Genomic DNA, 18,438 nt, shown 5'->3' on the forward strand with positions numbered 1-18,438 from the left:
AGGAAGCACTTGTTTGGTAATATTGTGGATAAGAGGAACAAACTCCCGAGTAGCATCAATGAACCTAAAACCTTGTGTAGTTTTAAAAATAGGTTAGATAAATACATGGGTGGGTGTGAGTTGGACTTGCCATGCGTGGGCCGGTAGGCCTGCTGCAATGCTCCTTCTTTCTTATGTGTATATACATTATACATGCGTATGCCTGTATAAGACCAACGTATTCCTAATAGGCCACCCTACACAGTTAATCCCCCCCGACATTACCCTAACACCGATAGATTTCGAAAAAGCCATTGACAACATGCCTATGCACTCAGCCCCGGGCCCAGACTCGTGGAACTCTGTTTTCATTAAGAAACCCCTCTCGCGTGCCCTAAGTACACTATGGAGGAGGAGCTTGGACATGGGTGAAATTCCACAGTCACTTAAAACAACGGATATAGCCCCACTCCATAAAGGTGGCAGCAAAGCATTAGCTAAGAACTATAGACCAATAGCTCTGACGTCCCACATCATAAAAATCTTTGAAAGAGTGCTAAGAAGCAGGGTTGCAAATCACCTGGATTCCCAAAATCTGCACAATCCAGGGCAACATGGGTTCAGGGCAGGTCGCTCCTGCCTCTCACAACTACTGGATCACTATGACATGGCTTTGGATGCACTGGAAGAAAATCAGAATGCAGATGTAATATACACAGACTTTGCAAAAGCATTTGACAAATGCGATCATGGCGTAATAGCCCATAAAATACGTGCTAAAGGAATAACTGGGAAAGTGGGGAGATGGATCTTCAACTTCCTAACAAATCGAACACAAAGAGTAGTGGTCAACAGAGTTAAATCGGAGGCTGCCATAGTGAAGAGCTCTGTTCCACAAGGCACAGTACTCGCCCCCATCTTATTCCTTATCCTCATATCAGACATAAACAGAGATATACACCACAGCACCGTATCATCCTTTGCGGATGATACTAGGATCTGCATGAGGCTGTCATCTGCTGAGGACGCAGTTAATCTCCAAGAAGATATAAACAAAGTTTTCCAATGGGCAACGGTAAACAATATAATGTTCAATGAGGACAAATTCCAACTACTCCGTTATGGAAAACTGGAGGAGATAATAACTAGAACAGAGTATACTACTGACTCCGGCCATACAATAGAGCGGAAAACTAATGTAAGGGACCTGGGAGTAGTAATGTCTGAGGATCTCACTTTCAAGGATCACAACAGTGCCACGATCGCACGTGCAAAGAAAATGATAGGGTGGATAATGAGAACTTTCAAAACGAGAGATGCCAAGCCCATGATGATCCTTTTCAAATCACTTATTCTCTCTAGACTGGAATACTGCTGTACATCTCCATTCAAAGCAGGTGAAATCGCAGATCTAGAGAGTGTACAGAGATCCTTTACTGCACGTATAAGTTCTGTCAAGCACCTTAACTACTGGGAACGCTTGGAAGCACTTGACTTGTACTCGTTGGAACGCAGGAGGGAGAGATATATCATAATCTACACTTGGAAAATCTTGGAAGGAATGGTCCCAAATCTGCACACAGAAATCACTCCCTACGAAAGTAAAAGACTGGGCAGGCGATGCAAAATGCCCCCAATAAAAAGTAGGGGCGCCATTGGTACACTAAGGGAAAACACCATAAGTGTCCGGGGCCCAAAACTGTTTAACAGCCTCCCATCAAGCATTAGGGGAATTGCCAATAAACCCCTGGCTGCCTTCAAGAGAGAGCTGGACAGATACCTAAAGTCAGTGCCGGATCAGCCGGGCTGTGGCTCGTACGTTGGACTGCGTGCGGCCAGCAGTAACAGCCTAGTTGATCAGGCCCTGATCCATCGGGAGGCCTGGTCATGGACCGGGCCGCGGGGGCGTTGATCCCCGGAATAACCTCCAGGTAACCCCCCCCCCCCAAAAAAAAAGGTTGGTCATAAATCTACCAGAGGACATTTGTCTACCACACTAAACCGTAGCCAACCTTCATGTCTCTCGGTCAAAATATTCCCCACAGGAATTCACCTGTCTCGACCCATCAATAGGATTCATTGCCGAATAAATACGCGTGCCAGACTTAGTGCTCTTTAAATTCAGTCTACACAAATTAATTTATTCAGATCATTGCTCGTATATAATAAAAAATATATGCAATATGTGAAGCCCATCTTATGTTTAAGTTCTGAATGCATAAATAACTGGGCATTTACAGAATATATACATGTACATATTTAACAGATATAACAAATTAAACAAAAGTATCTTAATGCTCATTGAAGATGCAAGAATGTGAAAGGGACGTGACGGAACATTCATTACTGTGGTTATTTGCAGAGCATTATTTTACAGATGTTGAATGTATGCGAGACCATAGAAGCGAGAGGGGCCACAAGACGTGGTAAGCCCCGCTGCAGTCCTGACGCCACTGAGTTGTCCAAACTTTTATCCCTCAGGAATGTTGATGTTGCCTTCAGCGCCTGCGTGGTGCCGCGCGCACCTCACGCCTCCCGTGGCCTCTCACGCAACAAGTTTGTCCTCACGTAATCATTCTCCACTTCTTAAACCCCTTAAAAATAAATCCCGATAAACAACACACCTCTTAGTATTACAACTAATAAATTAAATTTTAGGTTATGAGAATACCAGCCGTTTACCTTAAACTGCTCTAAACTTTTGAGTAATCCTTTCCCGCCAAAACTTAGGCAACCCCGTCGCCTACGCAAGTTTCAACATGTTGCCAGTTAGTCACTTTTTGTCGCATTCTTTTACAAAAAAAATCAGAGGTGATGTTACGTTAAAAAATATTTACATTAAACTAAACGATAAACTTGCATTATGTAACTAACTGCTGCTTTTAAATATTTCAGAAGGCGAAAAATATAAAAATATTGGCTTGGCAATATAGAATCTTTGCAACTCTTTGACCGGCATACCACCACGTGTTATGTGGTAAAAATCTAACCCTACTTGTACATATACATATTCCACCTGACACAAGAAATACAACAATTTCTGACGTCTGGAAATCACTCTACCTTACAGAACAGCCGACTGACAAACTGGGCACCAAATCTCGACAATTTTGTGGGTGAAAAACACTTTTTAATGGGGTACCGAATAACCCTTAGGGGGTCATACAGTGCCAAGGGGAATGGGAGGGAATAAGGTTCGATCCTTGAAAGACAGCAGGTCAAATTCCTTGGATTAAAAGCTCCTCACTCGAGTCAGGGAACATCTCTTGAGGCGACCTTATATTATACAAAAGTGAAACTTGAAACATAAGAAAACTGAACACTTAAAATAGGCATCTGAATGTCTGTAAAATAAAAGCCTTTACGGCTTAACTAATCACTTGCTTCTCCAACGATAAGACATGATACTGAATGTGATAGCGGTACTTATTAAAGTTTAGGTAATTACCGCATGTGAAACTCGTAAAACAACCTCAAGTGAGCTTATTAAGAACACGGTGACTAATACCTTCAGGTGTAGTAAAATATAGTGTCAGTCTTGGCGAGCTCCAGCAAAAATAATAAAAAAAGATATGCCGTAACTTCAAAATGGCTTATTTAACAAACTTCAACACAACCCTCCCGTTACTCCCTGTTTCCCCACAAAGGATTTTTTTTTTATTCGGTGGTGGTTAGCATCATGGGCGTTTGACATCTGTCAATGAGGATTGCCTCAGCAGTATCAACACTGAAGTGCATCATGGCCCAAACATTTAACAGGCAGGGGTCATCATACCATGTATGAGCTATGGTTTGATTCCAGTAGAACAATAACCAAGCGGGGGTAGTGTTGCTTCCTACCTTGATAAGCAACTGACCACCACATATACCACCCACAACATTATGCATGCAGTATCTCTCATCTGGAATCCCAGTCCTCATACCGCAATATTTAAACTAACAACCGTCGCCGAAACTGAGCAGCAACGAAGATATATAAGTTACCCTTGTAGAACACAAGCTCCTGGAACAAAACTACACAAGTTACCCTTATAGTACACCAATAGTTGGACTAATATAAGGGAAGACCTTGGACTTTATGAAGACGTATGCCAAATCCTTACAAATACGCACGTAGCCTTATAGTTCAATTTTAAACTCTTACAATGTCATAGTTTTATTTGCAAAATCAATATTGTCTTTTATGAGTACACAGAGCTAGTGTACTAGTGTACACTGGTGCGAAAACCAGTGTGGTTGCGACAGGATAACCTTGTTACTGACTTGTGGCAAGGTGCCTGTGATGCAACAGGCAGACTCACACACCATTACTTAAGACGCTGTGTGCAACCAGACGCCAGCGACTACTTACTTGAGGTAGTAAATTTGTCCCTGTGGAGTCCTGGCTTGCTCCCAGCCTTGGGGAAGACTACCCATGTCGTCGTTTAAGTCGTAACTCTGCTGCTTGAGGTGAGCTACCTGCTGCTGCTGCTGCTGGGCCACAGCGAAGGTCTGCTGCAGCGATGCTGGCGACGAGTGGTGGCGGAAGTGTTGATGGGCGGTGTTGGGGGATATGGCGCCCGACACCCTTATGCCGCCCACGCCACCCCCGCCGTAGGTGGAGTCCGCAGAGCCCTCCCTAGAGTGGGTGACGGTGGGCGCCGGGGACTGACGGTGGGCGGGGGGCGTGAAGAAAGATGCGGGCAGATTGCGCATCTTGAAGGGCTTCTGCAGGGGCACTTGGCTCGAGGGCTTCAACACTACCTCGAACAAGGCCTGCAGTTCGCTGTCACTGTCAGCACGCACATGGACAATTTGGCTGCCCCGTTGCTCCATAGGGAGCGAATCATCCTTGTTCGAGCTGGCCATCTTGGCTACTTAAGGTCAACACTCACACCGAGCCACACACCATAACACACACCTCCTCTCCCTCCGGCTGCTCCCCGTGTACTGAGAAACAGGAATGTGTGGCGTGCGCAGCCGACCTGCGCAGCCTGGTTGAAGCTCCAGCCACCAGGAGGCACCACCACACCACATGCTTATCTCCAATAATATTTACACTATAAAAGAAATTATTCTTATTATTATACTCTTCTTAAAATACACAGATTGATAGAGGGTTTTAAAATGAGTTACTTTGATTGCAAATAAAAATATAATATTTCTATAAATATTTAGAATTATTTATTGCAAGGATGTCCAGTTAGTCTCCCCACATAAACTACAAATATAACCTCATATCATATATAAAAATATTTTGTAATCTTTTTCGTCAGTCAACCTACGTTAAATCACCATCACTTAACACCTCTGCATGTCTACTCCTCAGGGATAAAATGAAATAATGTAAATTCTTTTAGATACATTAAAGATCAAGAATGTACATCAATCTATCAGACAAGTGATGGCACAAATCTATTACTGAGGATGACACTTAGTGTTCCAGGAGGCGGCATGAAGGTTGTAATATATGCATTAATGTTAGGATGTCTGCGGCACAGGTGCTGGAAGGGCCTTGATGTAGCTGCAGGGTTCTTGGTCCAAGGAATTACAGATACAGATACTTCCCCCCCTTCCTGAATGAAATCGTCACCTCCTATTCTCCAAGTGCAGTATGACTCTCACGGGTATAGTGCTTCCCGTAAAAGCAATAATGATGATGCACATAATGTTTGGATGGGAAGATGTCACAGGTGGGGTGCCTCAAGGTTCTGTACTTGCCTCAATAATATTTCTAATTTACATAAATGATTTACCGGCTACCTGGAGATACATGGAGAGGGTTTCGGGGGTCAACGCCCCCACGGCTCGGTCTGAGACCAGGCCTCATGGTGGATCAGAGTCTGGTCAACCAGGCTGTTACTACTGGCCGCACGCAAGTTGGCGTACGAACCACAGCCCGGTTGGTCAGGTACTGACTTTAGGTGTATGTCCAGTGCCTTTTTAAAGACAGCCAGGGGTCTATTGGTAATCCCCCTTATGTATGCTGGGAGGCAGTTGAACAGTCTTGGGCCCCAGACACTTATTGTGTTGTTATCCACTTCACTGGATCAATCTGTTCCACCAGTTGAGGAGAAAGACTTAGCTCCCACTGACTTCCCAGATGAAGTCAAGCATTTGTTGACTCTGTTGAACAAACGTCGTAAAGCCATTGCCTTACCAGGTGAGAAGATGGGTATAACGAACTTATTGTCCCATCGTATTCCACTTGAACCTGGTACTAGACCCATCTATATACCTGCGTACAGAATGCCTCATTCACAAGTTGCTGTCGCAGAAGAATTGATCAATCAAATGCTTGATGATGGAGTTATAGAACCTAGCAATTCACCTTGGAATGCGCCCTTGATCCTAGTGCCTAAGAAGGATGGTACTTGGCGCCCAGTGATTGACTTTAGGAAGTTAAATGCGAAAACTATTCCAGATCGCTTCCCACTTCCTGTACTGGGTGATCTTTTACATAATATTGGAGATAACAAAGTCTTTTCAACTCTGGACTTGTTACAAGGGTTTTGGCAAGTCATTATCACTTCCTCCATACGGCATTTGGATTACGATCCTTCCCTATCACGTTCTCAAGGCTCATGACTAATATCTTTAGAGGTCTCATAGGTAATGCACTTATGGTGTACTTAGATGACGTAATCGTCATGTCTAAAGACGTGGATGCACACTTGAAAAGACTTGATGTAGTACTTGGTAAGCATGAAGAAGCCAATTTAAAAATCAAACTGTCTAAATGTCAATTTTTCAGATCAGAAGTTAAGTTTCTTGGTCACGTAGTCACTCCTAGAGGTGTTACGACCGACCAAAGTAAAGTAACTGCAGAACTAAATTTTCCATCTCCCAAAACTGCTGATGCCGTAAGATCCTTTGTGGGCTTAGCAGGTTTTTATAGATCTTTTATTGCCAATTTTTCTTCCATAGCTGCTCCTCTGAGTTGCTTAAGAAAGATGCTCCTTTTGTTTGGACCTTCCGTCAAGAAAGAGCATTCCAAACTCTAAAAGAAAAGCTAACATCTGCTCCAATTTTGAAATTTCCAGATTTTTCTAAGCCTTTCTATCTGACAACTGATGCTAGTTCTATTGGCATAGGTGCCGTACTAGCTCAGAAGACTGATGGCAAGTACAACGCAGTTGCATTTGCTAGTCGAGTCCTTATGAAGGCTGAACGTAATTAAACAGTAACTGAGCAAGAAGCTTTAGCAACAGTATGGTTTTTAAAGCACTTCTGAGACATTATTTATCAGTACTCTGTTCATGTCTTGACAGACCATGCTCCACTGATACCTTTATTCCAGAACAAACAACCTACTGTGGTGTGGTATGGCACATAGCAGCGTGTCAGCGTGCCTCGTTGTGCTCCGGGTTTTCTCGTGTTTACACGGTCGCTCTTACGTGCTAGAACTTTAATTTGTGCCATCAATCCTATACGATACATCCCTCTAGCGCCTGGAACCAATCTTGGGTGGAAAACGTTATATACTGGGTCAAAAAAGCAGAATTAGTGTGCACTACCTAGCAGAGTTTACTGCCAGAGGAGAATCATAGGCCTGTGTTCCGTGTGCAAAATAATAATAATAGAACTTTTCTTTGTCAGAGGAAAGAAAGTCTCCCTGATAACATTGTATATACATAGTGTATAGTGTATACTACAGTGGCTCCCTAGTATATAGATGATAAAGGCTAAAGTGTCATTTGAAAACAGGTGAATTTGTAAATGAAGTGATAAGCCTATAGAGGCAGGTGCCAGAAGTCGCCAGAATCTTACCACAGTGGTCAGCTGTTTTAATAATCTTCCTGGCCTGCTAGTGTACTCGCATATAATCTAGTGATACCAGTGAATAGCAGAATACAGTGTTGTAGTAGCAACTAACCAGTATTATAATGGTACTTAGTGGAGTGGAGTGACTTTCATTAGTTTCTTTTTTCTTGAAATACCAGACGTATACTGTGATTTTCATATAACCTGTAGTTACCAGCGGTCGCAATATACACAACGAGAAGCAATTATTACTACAGAAAAAGCGTCCTTCCTCCAAAATTTCCACCAGTCAACTATAGTGATAATACAGCATTTATTGTGGTGGAGACAAAAAAAAATAGAAAAGCTAGATACAGCGATTGATAAACAAGGGTTGAGGCTCGACCGTTCGTCATTGTAGGAGCCGCCAGAAATCACCGGTTCTTCAACACCCAAGTTATACTTTTGTATCAATCAAATCACATATTACTCGGGTAGATAATTTCAAGTAGATCCTTCATGTGTTAGCCCAAATCACCGACCAGTATGTTTTAAATAAGTGACCCACTGATCAGATCAGATCGACTGGTCTGAACCCTCGACTGGTCCGAACCCTTGATGGTCCGAACCCTTGACTGGTTACAAACGGTTTTGTTGGACAATAAAGCAGACTGTAAACGGATGGGGTTGTAGGCGCCCTTATCAAACACAAACAATAAATATAAATCAGGAACGTACACGGTAAGCTGTCCAATATACAAGTACAGTTAGAAATAGAAATACAAATAGCTAGAGCTTCATTTAGGGAGGTTATTAACAGAATATTCAAGAGGATGCTAGTAGAATTACAGTAAATCAACCATTCAAATCATTATGAAGCTCTGTGTAGTCTGCAGTCAATCAAACAAACGGGCTTCCACATGGATAAATTGTCATTTTTGTGGAAATTGGTGTCACGCTCCTTGTGCAGATATCCAAGAACTAGCTACAAGCAGTATTAAAACAGGGAAGTGTTTTTGGGTATGCCCAAATGAGATAAATCTGTGGACTAAAATCACAAGGGTATTAAAAGAGGATAACATCAAAGCTGCTTTCATAGACAACCTGGAAGCTTTCTACAACAGATGGGAACATAAAAAGTCTGGGCTGAATGGTACTGCCCTTGATACTGGCCATGTAGTCAGAAACTGTAAGGCTGGAGGTGATGTCCTGGTAGTCAGTAAATGTGGGGCTGATAGTGCTGTCCTGGGAGACAGTAATGGTGAAGCTGGAGGTGCTGTCCTGGGAGACAGTAATGGTGAAGCTGGAGGTGCTGTCCTGGGAGACAGTAATGGTGAAGCTGGAGGTGCTGTCCTGGGAGACAGTAATGGTGAAGCTGGAGATTTTGTCCAGGTAGTCGGGAATTATACGCAGGAAGGAATACATATAAATGACCTCATAGGGGACAGGAGCCGTAGTGGGGAAACAAGTGTAGTCAAAGATAAGATAAAACCAATATTGCAAACTAGAAATACCACAGGAAATAGCAAACAAGAGGACTCCACTAGCAATAGTGAGGATATATTACCAAAAACAACTGGTGGGAGCTCCATTGTTGGTGCTAGGGAGGATAGGAATAAGACAGGGAAACATGCACCAACAGGGAATACAGTCACAGAAACCCAAGGCAAACAGAAACCAAGCCTGTGCACATACTATGCACTTGGTATCTGCAGACATGGGAAATCTGGAAAAACAGACGGGACGTGCAACTATGACCACCCTAGAAAATGCCATGCCCATATGACAACAGGAAAATGCAAACTCCCTTCCTGTAAGCTTTTTCACCCTGAAATGTGTACCTCTTCAATACAGGAAAGATTGTGCTATAACTTAAATTGCCAGGCACACCATCTAAAGGGGACAAAAAGATACAAAACATCCAGGCCATGGGAAAACCTGGGTAGCCACAGCCACTCAAGAGGGAGAGGTTTTTTAGTGCCAGGAAGGAAAAAAAACTGGCAGGAAATGGCAGAAATCGTAAACCAAATCCAGTCATTCCTGGAGTGGAACCACAGTCGATGGCCTCCACTCCAAACCAACAGATACAGATATTAATGCCGGAAAAAAAATCCCCCCCCCCCCCCCCAGTACCAACAATACCACCAGTCCGATGACATTCTTCTTTGCAAATATACAGGGTCTAAAGCCAGCAACAAACAACAAAATACCTTTCATCCGTGGACTGCTTGCAGAGGCAAAGGCAATGTTCGCGGCTTTCACTGAGACCCACATAAAGGATCACTTGGACAACGAAATATGGATCCCAGGTTACAACCTATACAGATGTGACAGAGTGAACAGGCAAAAGGGGGGGGGGGTTGGCCTGTACATTGCAGAGTCACTTGTTTGCACAGAACTGCTTAATGCCTCAAATGATGTAGTGGAAGTTTTAGCAGTAAAGGTCGAGAACCAAAACCTAGTCATTGTGGTAGTCTACAAGCCTCCGGATGCAACATCCCAGCAATTCCAGGAACAGCTGTTAAAAATTGACCACTGGAAAATCTTCCAGCTCCTGCACCCAACATCTTGCTCCTGGGGGATTTCAACTTAAGGCACCTAAAATGGATGAATATAGCAAATAATATTGTTGCAGTAATAACACCAGGAGGCAGCTCTGATGAAAACTCACACTCACACGAGCTTTTAAATCTGTGCACAAAATTCAATTTAAACCAGCAAATAATAGAGCCTACTAGACTGGAGAATACACTAGACCTCATCTTCACTATCACAAGCCTTTTCCATCCTATGGAGAGGGAGCATGGACACGGGGGTCGTCCCACAGTTACTAAAAACAACAGACATAGCCCCACTCCACAAAGGGGGCAGTAAAGCAACAGCAAAGAACTACAGACCGATAGCACTAACATCCCATATCATAAAAATCTTTGAAAGGGTCCTAAGAAGCCCTAGAAACCCATCAGTTACACAACCCAGGGCAACATGGGTTTAGAACAGGTCGCTCCTGTCTGTCTCAACTATTGGATCACTACGACAAGGTCCTAAATGCACTAGAAGACAAAAAGAATGCAGATGTAATATATACAGACTTTGCAAAAGCCTTCGACAAGTGTGACCATGGCGTAATAGCGCACAAAACGCGTGCTAAAGGAATAACAGGAAAAGTCGGTCGATGGATCTATAATTTCCTCACTAACAGAACACAGAGAGTAGTCGTCAACAGAGTAAAGTCCGAGGCAGCTACGGTGAAAAGCTCTGTTCCACAAGGCACAGTACTCGCTCCCATCTTGTTCCTCATCCTCATATCCGACATAGACAAGGATGTCAGCCACAGCACCGTGTCTTCCTTTGCAGATGACACCCGAATCTGCATGACAGTGTCTTCCATTGCAGACACTGCAAGGCTCCAGGCGGACATCAACCAAATCTTTCAGTGGGCTGCAGAAAACAATATGAAGTTCAACGATGAGAAATTTCAATTACTCAGATATGGTAAACACGAGGAAATTAAATCTTCATCAGAGTACAAAACAAATTCTGGCCACAAAATAGAGCGAAACACCAACGTCAAAGACCTGGGAGTGATCATGTCAGAGGATCTCACCTTCAAGGACCATAACATTGTATCAATCGCATCTGCTAGAAAAATGACAGGATGGATAATGAGAACCTTCAAAACTAGGGATGCCAAGCCCATGATGACACTCTTCAGGTCACTTGTTCTATCTAGGCTGGAATATTGCTGCACACTAGCAGCACCTTTCAAGGCAGGTGAAATTGCTGACCTAGAAAATGTACAGAAAACCTTCACGGCGCGCATAACGGAGATAAAACACCTCAATTACTGGGAGCGCTTGAGGTTCCTAAAACTGTATTCCCTGGAACGCAGGCGGGAGAGATACATGATTATATACACCTGGAATATCCTAGAGGGACTAGTACCGAACTTGCACACGAAAATCACTCACTATGAAAGCAAAAGACTTGGCAGACGATGCAATATCCCCCCAATGAAAAGCAGGGGTGTCACTAGCACGTTAAGAGACCATACAATAAGTGTCAGGGGCCCAAGACTGTTCAACTGCCTCCCAGCATACATAAGGGGGATTACCAACAGACCCCTGGCAGTCTTCAAGCTGGCACTGGACAAGCACCTAAAGTCGGTTCCTGACCAGCCGGGCTGTGGCTCGTACGTTGGTTTGCGTGCAGCCAGCAGCAACAGCCTGGTTGATCAGACTCTGATCTACCTGGAGGCCTGGTCACAGATCGGGCCGCGGGGGCGTTGACCCCCGGAACTCTCTCCAGGTAAACTGGAAGGTTAGCCAGATGGACCTTGACTATCCAAGAGCTCAATCCCACCTTTGAACACTTACCTGGCAAGTCAAATGTAGTCGCAGATGCTTTATCGCGACATGTTAGTATAGTAACTGCAGACCCTCCATTTACTGCCGAAGATGTAAAGAATGCTCAACGAACAGATCCCATGTGGTCTGGTGTGATTCGATTCCTGCTCCAGGAAGGTCTTATTCTGACTGTTAAGCCACCAGCACCCATCAGTGACTTTGTCATGAACCAAGAATTACTGTATTGAACAGCCGAGTTGGGTACTCCTAGCAGAAGAGTATACCAGTTAGTAATTCCACAGTCACTAGTGAATGTAGCCTTACAGCTAGTTCACGATGTACCAGGTGTTGCACACCCTGGTATGGATCGTTCAGTAAAACAAGCCAGATTGAAATACTTTTGGCCTCGTATGGCAACTGGTATTTCTGAGTATGTTAAGAAATGTAGTGTCTGCATACAACATAAAGGTAATGCTAATGGTCCTTATCCAATCCAAGTGTATCCAACTACTAGCAAACCGTGGGAAAGAGTTGCACTAGATCTGTTAACTAATTCCCAATGTTCCCTCCAGGGCACAAACATCTGTGTGTTATGGTAGACCATTTCACCAGATATTGTGAGTTAGTCCCTATTGCAGATAAGACTGCAGAGACAGTAGCTAAAGCATTTAAAGAACGCATTATCTGCAGGCATACCACCCCTAAGTCCCTAGTAACAGATAATGGAGGTGAATTCTGTAATGAGATTCTTGAAAATTTGTGTACCTTGTACAAGATCTCTAAATCCACCATTGTTCCTCATCATCCTTCCAGCAATGGGTTAGCGGAACTAACCAATAAGAAAGTACTTGATGTCTTGAGAGCCACTATCAATCCCAACAGTGAAACTTGGGATGAAGTTATACCTGATGTGCAGTGTGCTATAAATTCTGCTTACAATGTTTCTATAGGTGACACTCCACATTATGCATTGTACGGTGTAGATAAACGTTTGCCTTATGAGTTGCTATATTCTAATCCAAAACCAAATTACAACCCTGATGATTTCATAGCAACTCGTACCAGCTTAGCTCAAAGTGTTTTTAGAAGAATCCGTGAAACACTTCATAAATCAACAGCAGAATTTACAAGAGTCGCTAACGCTCGAGCAAAGCCGTCCAAAATCAAAGTAGGTTCGAGAGTTATGCTGACTTTAACAAAACGTCTGCAATGCCAAAGCTTGATCAAAAGTTTGTTGGTCCTTATCGAGTAGTTGAACATATCACTGGTAATTAGTATAAGGTTAGAGAAATTAGTACTGGTCAGTATAAAGAATCGCATTTAGATCATATGAAGTTAGTATGTGATGATAATGATGTTCCAACCCAGACTAATGTGACAGACTCTGACAATCCTCCTGATCCTGTACTCTCTACCTCTGATACTCAGTCAGACGATCAACCTGAATGTCGTTATTCCCTACGTACACGACAGGTATTGAGAAATCCTCAAGTATCATTTGTAACTACTAATTCAGATTTGCCTCAAATACAGCATGAGTTAGCCAGTGCAACAGTTTGATCCTCCCAGAGATGACACCCATTCTGCATATGTCAATCTCACCCTAGCAGAGTTGGGGTTAAATGTAAATAACCTGTATAGATGAATAATTACAGTATCAACTTATCAGTATTCAAGAAATTTTTTTTTGTGTTCACGTTCTCTCCGAATTCTGAGAGTTAACAGTCTAGGTTTGAGTGCACCGAATCTGCCTTTCTGTTAAGCACTTCTTTCTTTGTATATATTTCTTCCTCAGAATCCGTAGATCACATGAATACAGATCAATCGATCAAATTTTTTTTATCACTGCTATTGTGTAATCCCAACATTGAGTTTCATTCCATAAGTTGTGCTATATTATACCTTGTATTGCATTACAATTTCATTACAGTTTCAGTTACATAAGCTTCCATTCCAATATTCTACTTATGTATGTTATAATGTTCAATTGTTGTGTACTTTGACATTGTATAGAATCAGCCCAAGCCATAAACCTGCCATCTCTAGTTTGTATTAGTTGTATGTTGGGACGACATACATTAGCGTCACCGAGCTCTCAGTAGTAGTACCAGTTCCTAGTAACCAGTTACCAGTAACAAGTGTACCAGTAGATGACTCACTACCAACTGTCTGTGTGAATCACTGACTGTTATTCATGTTGCTGCTGACCATATTATTATTATAATCAAGGTGGAAGCGCTAAACCCAGAGGATTATACAGCACCTGGGGGGGATGTGGAAGGCATTCAGGCTTAATTCGGGGAACTGGAGCACAGATCCAATTCCCTAAATCAAGAGCCCCTCACCAACATCAAGGAACCTTCCTTGAGGGGCCGCTGCTGACCATAGCATGATTTCAAACACCGCTCACCCTGTAGGCACTTGTGAGTCAGTCTAAGATAGGGAGCAGAGAGCGGCAGGTCGGCTGATGGTGCTTCCCATTCTTCCCGTTATATATTATACATACTACCAGCCTATGTGAGTATTTTTACCCCATCCACGTTATCGAACCCACATGACACAGACACTTATTGTGTTGTCTCTCAATGTACTCGTGGCACCACTGCTTTTCATTGGGGGAATGTTGCATCTCCTGCCGAGTCTTTTGCTTTCATAGGGAGTGATTTTCGTGTGCAGGTTTGGTACCAATCCCTCCAGGACCTTCCCAGTGTATATTATCATGTATCTCTCTTGCCTGCGTTCCAGGGAGTACACATCAAGGACCTTCACCCTTTCCCAGTAATTTAGGTGCCTTATCGTACTTATGTATGCCATGAAAGTTCTTTGTACACTCTTCAGGTCTGCAATGTCGCAATCCTTGAAGGGGGCAGTTAGTGTACAGCAGTATTCCAGCCTAGAGAGAACAAGCAATTTGAAGGGAATCATCATGGGATTGGCATCCCTAGTTTTGAAGGTTCTCATTATCCATCTTATCATTTTCCTAGCAGATGAGGTCGATACATTGTTGTGGTCTTTGAAGGTGAGATCCTCTGACGTTATCACTCCCAGGTCCTTCACATTACTTTTCCGCTCTATTGTATGGTTAGAATTTGTGGTATACCCTGATACATTTTTAATTTCCTCAAGTTTCCCATATCTGAGTAGTTGAAATTTCTCCTCGTTGAACTTCATATTGTTTTGAGTGGCCCATTCAAAGATTTGGTTGATGTCCGCTTGGAGTCTTGCGATGTCTTCGATGGAGGTCACTGCCATGGTAATCTGGGTGTCATCCGCAAAGGAAGACACGGAGCTATGGCTTACAGCTCTGTCTATGTCAGAAATTAGGATGAGGAACAGAATGGGAGGGAGTACTGTTCCTTGTGGAAGAGATCTTTTTATCGTGGCTACCTGGGACTTTACTCTGTTTACTATTACTCTTTGTGTTCTATTTGTCAGAAAGTTATATTATTATTATTATAATCAAAAAGAAGCGCTAAGCCACAAGGGCTATACAGTCAGAAAGTTATAGATCCATCTACAAACTTTTCCTGTTATTCCTTTATCACGCATTTTGTGTGCTATGACACCATGGTCACATTTGTCGAAAGCTTTTGCAAAGTCTATGTATACTACATCTGTATTTTGTTTATTCTCTACAGCATCCAGGACCCTGTCATAGTGATCCAGTAACTGGGACAGGCAGGAATGACCTGCTCTGAACCTGTGTTGCCCTGGGTTGTGTAACTGACAGGTATCTAGGTGGTCGGCGATCTTGCTTCTTAAAACCCTCTCAAGGATTTTTATGATATGGAATGCTAGTGCTATCGGTATGTAGTTCTTTGAAATTGCTTTACTGCCACCTTTGTGGATTATTATTATTATAATCAAAAAGAAGCGCTAAGCCACAAGGACTATACAGCGCCACCTTTGTGGAGTGGGGCTGTTTTTTTTTTTTTTTTTTAGTGTGTGGGATGACCCGTGTCCATGGTCCCTCTCCATAAAATGCTGAAGGCACGAGATAGGGACTTCTTGCAATTCTTGATGAACACAGAGTTCCAAGAGTCTGGACCTGGGGCAGAGTGCATGGGCATATCATTTAATGCCTCTTCAAAGTCTTGTAGAGTTAGGATAATATCCGAGATTTTTGAAATGACCAAATTTTGGGTTTCATTCATAAAAAAATTAATTTGGATTGTCGACCCTTAGTCTGGGCAGTGGCTCACTGAACACTGAGTCATATTGGGACTTGAGTATCTCACTCATTTCTTGGCTATCATCTGTGTATGTCCCATCCCGCCTAAGCAGGGCCCCAATACTGGATGTTGTTTTTCCCTTAGATTTGGCATAAGAGAAGAAGTATTTTTTTTTTTTTTTCAATTTCCTTTAAGGCTTTTAGTTCTTCCTGTGATTCTTGTCTCCTGTAGGATTCCTTCAGCTTAATTAAGTTTGATATTTGCAATTTCATTGACTAGTGCCTCCCTTCGTATTTCAGATACATTGGCCCCACTTAGCAGCTATGCGACTCTTCGCCTTCGTCTGTATAGGGAGCCTCTCTCTCTTTCTAGTTTACATCTTCTCTTTCTTTTTCTTAATGGAATGTGTCTTGAGCAGATCTCAAGAATCACAGAATTATTTTTTCAAGACAAATGTTCGGATCCGTGTTGTTTAGATTAGATTAGATTTTTTATTTTGACAAATTACATGGTTGTACAGAGGAATATAATAGTTGGGTGTACATGCCAAAAGTCCCTTTGTATGCTGAGCATTTCGGGCACACTTAAAGATTAACTTAAGAATAGTAAGACAATAATACATAGTTCATATGGTCATTAGATGTGTTATAGTGAGTACAGGAAAGTTTAATATTAAATCAGGTGATGCTACATGGTTTTGGTAAGTCTAGTAGAGACTTTTTACACTATTGAATTAGTTAATAAAGATTACAGTATTACAATGTAACAATTTAAAACAATGTGCAGTGTGATGTATTACAGTTTAGTACTATTTTAAACAATGAAATTTGGTATTACAATGGAACAATTTACATTATGATGTACTGTATTACAGTCTATTTAAAACAGTGAAAAGAACAGACATCCTCATTTCATAGTAAGTGGTTGAGCATTCATCAGCACAATATGAGTAGCTTTTAAGAAACTGGTAGTGGTTAGGTATGGTTTGTCTGGTTAATTTTGGGTGATGAATTGATTCTTATTTGGGCCTTAAACTGATTTGCAGACAAGGGTCCTTTAATTTGTTCTGGCAATGAATTCCAGATCTTCGGGGATATTACGTGCATAGCATTTTTGCATAGGGATTATTATTATAATCAAAAAGAAGCGCTAAGCCACAAGGGCTATACAGTTTTGCATAGGGAGAGAGATGAACACTGGGGGTATCGAAGAGTGATCCGTGTCTCATATTATGGGTGTGTGTTCTGTTATAGTTATCAAGGAGGAGTTTAAGAGGAGGGTTTACATTATTATTATAATAATCAAGGGGAAGCGCTAAACCCGGAGGATTATACAGCGCCTGGGTGGGGGGATGTGGAAGGCATTCAGGCTTAATTCGGGGAACTGGAGTACAGATCCAATTCCCTAAATCAAGAGCCCCTCACCAACATCAAGGAACCTTCCTTGAGGGGACAGGGTTTACATTAGAGTATAGTGTTCTGTGTATGTAGTAGGCACAATAATAAGTGTGGATGTTCTGTATATTAAGTTAAGACTTGAAAAGTTGTGGAATGTGTTGTCTAATGCAGGAGTTAGTAATCAAGTTAAAAGCTCTGAGTTAAGAGAAAAGGCTGAAAATACTAAAAATGCCCATGCTGGCTGATAAGAGGAAAAGAGAGATGATCACCACATAACAGGACATGAGTAAACTTCAGTAGGATTCAACACTATGGTGTCTCACGAGGAAAAGTTGCAGTGGCTCTGCTATGAAAACAGAGGAAATTAAGACTGAAACAGAGTACAGGAGAAACTCAAATCATTCAATATTACGAAAATTCCACTTGTAAGACGTACAGAGAACTTTCACGTTTCTTCAAAAGTTTGGGACCAGTTTCTGGGAAAATTGGTTCCAAATCTGCATACCAAAACCTCCCCGTAAGAAAACAGACAGCAGACGGCGCAAAATACCTCCAGTGAAGAGTAGGAACTCGACGAGTACACTAAGAGAAAAAACCTCTGAGTGTCAGAGATCGCCGACTTGTCAGTGCCGTTCATTCGTGCATAAAGAAAATCAACAAATTTCTGGCTGTCTTCAAGAGGAAACTTGACAAGTTACTCAAATCGGTTCCTGATCAGCCGGGCTGTGGCTCGTACCTTGGACTGCGTGTCACAAGTAGTAAAAGCCTGGATTATCAGGCTTTGATTCACTAGTAGGACTAATCTGGGACCAAGTAGCAAGA

General features: G+C 42.5%; 1 protein-coding gene across 1 annotated transcript; it reads right to left on the reverse strand.

The window, feature by feature from the left end:
* Nucleotides 1-4,326: 4,326 nt before the first annotated feature.
* On the reverse strand, nucleotides 4,327-4,922 carry yki (Transcriptional coactivator yki). The gene has a single exon (XM_070083150.1). The coding sequence runs from the start codon at nucleotides 4,825-4,827 to the stop codon at nucleotides 4,327-4,329; it is 501 nt and encodes a 166-aa protein (XP_069939251.1). The 5' UTR covers nucleotides 4,828-4,922.
* Between the last annotated feature and the right edge of the window lie 13,516 nt (nucleotides 4,923-18,438).

The sequence above is a fragment of the Cherax quadricarinatus genome, chromosome 9, assembly GCF_038502225.1.
Source record: "Cherax quadricarinatus isolate ZL_2023a chromosome 9, ASM3850222v1, whole genome shotgun sequence".
NCBI lineage: Eukaryota > Metazoa > Arthropoda > Malacostraca > Decapoda > Parastacidae > Cherax > Cherax quadricarinatus.

Excerpts from the sequence above, each read along its gene's own strand:
- yki (XM_070083150.1), bottom strand. The coding sequence starts at position 4,827 with ATGGCCAGCTCGAACAAGGATGATTCGCTCCCTATGGAGCAACGGGGC.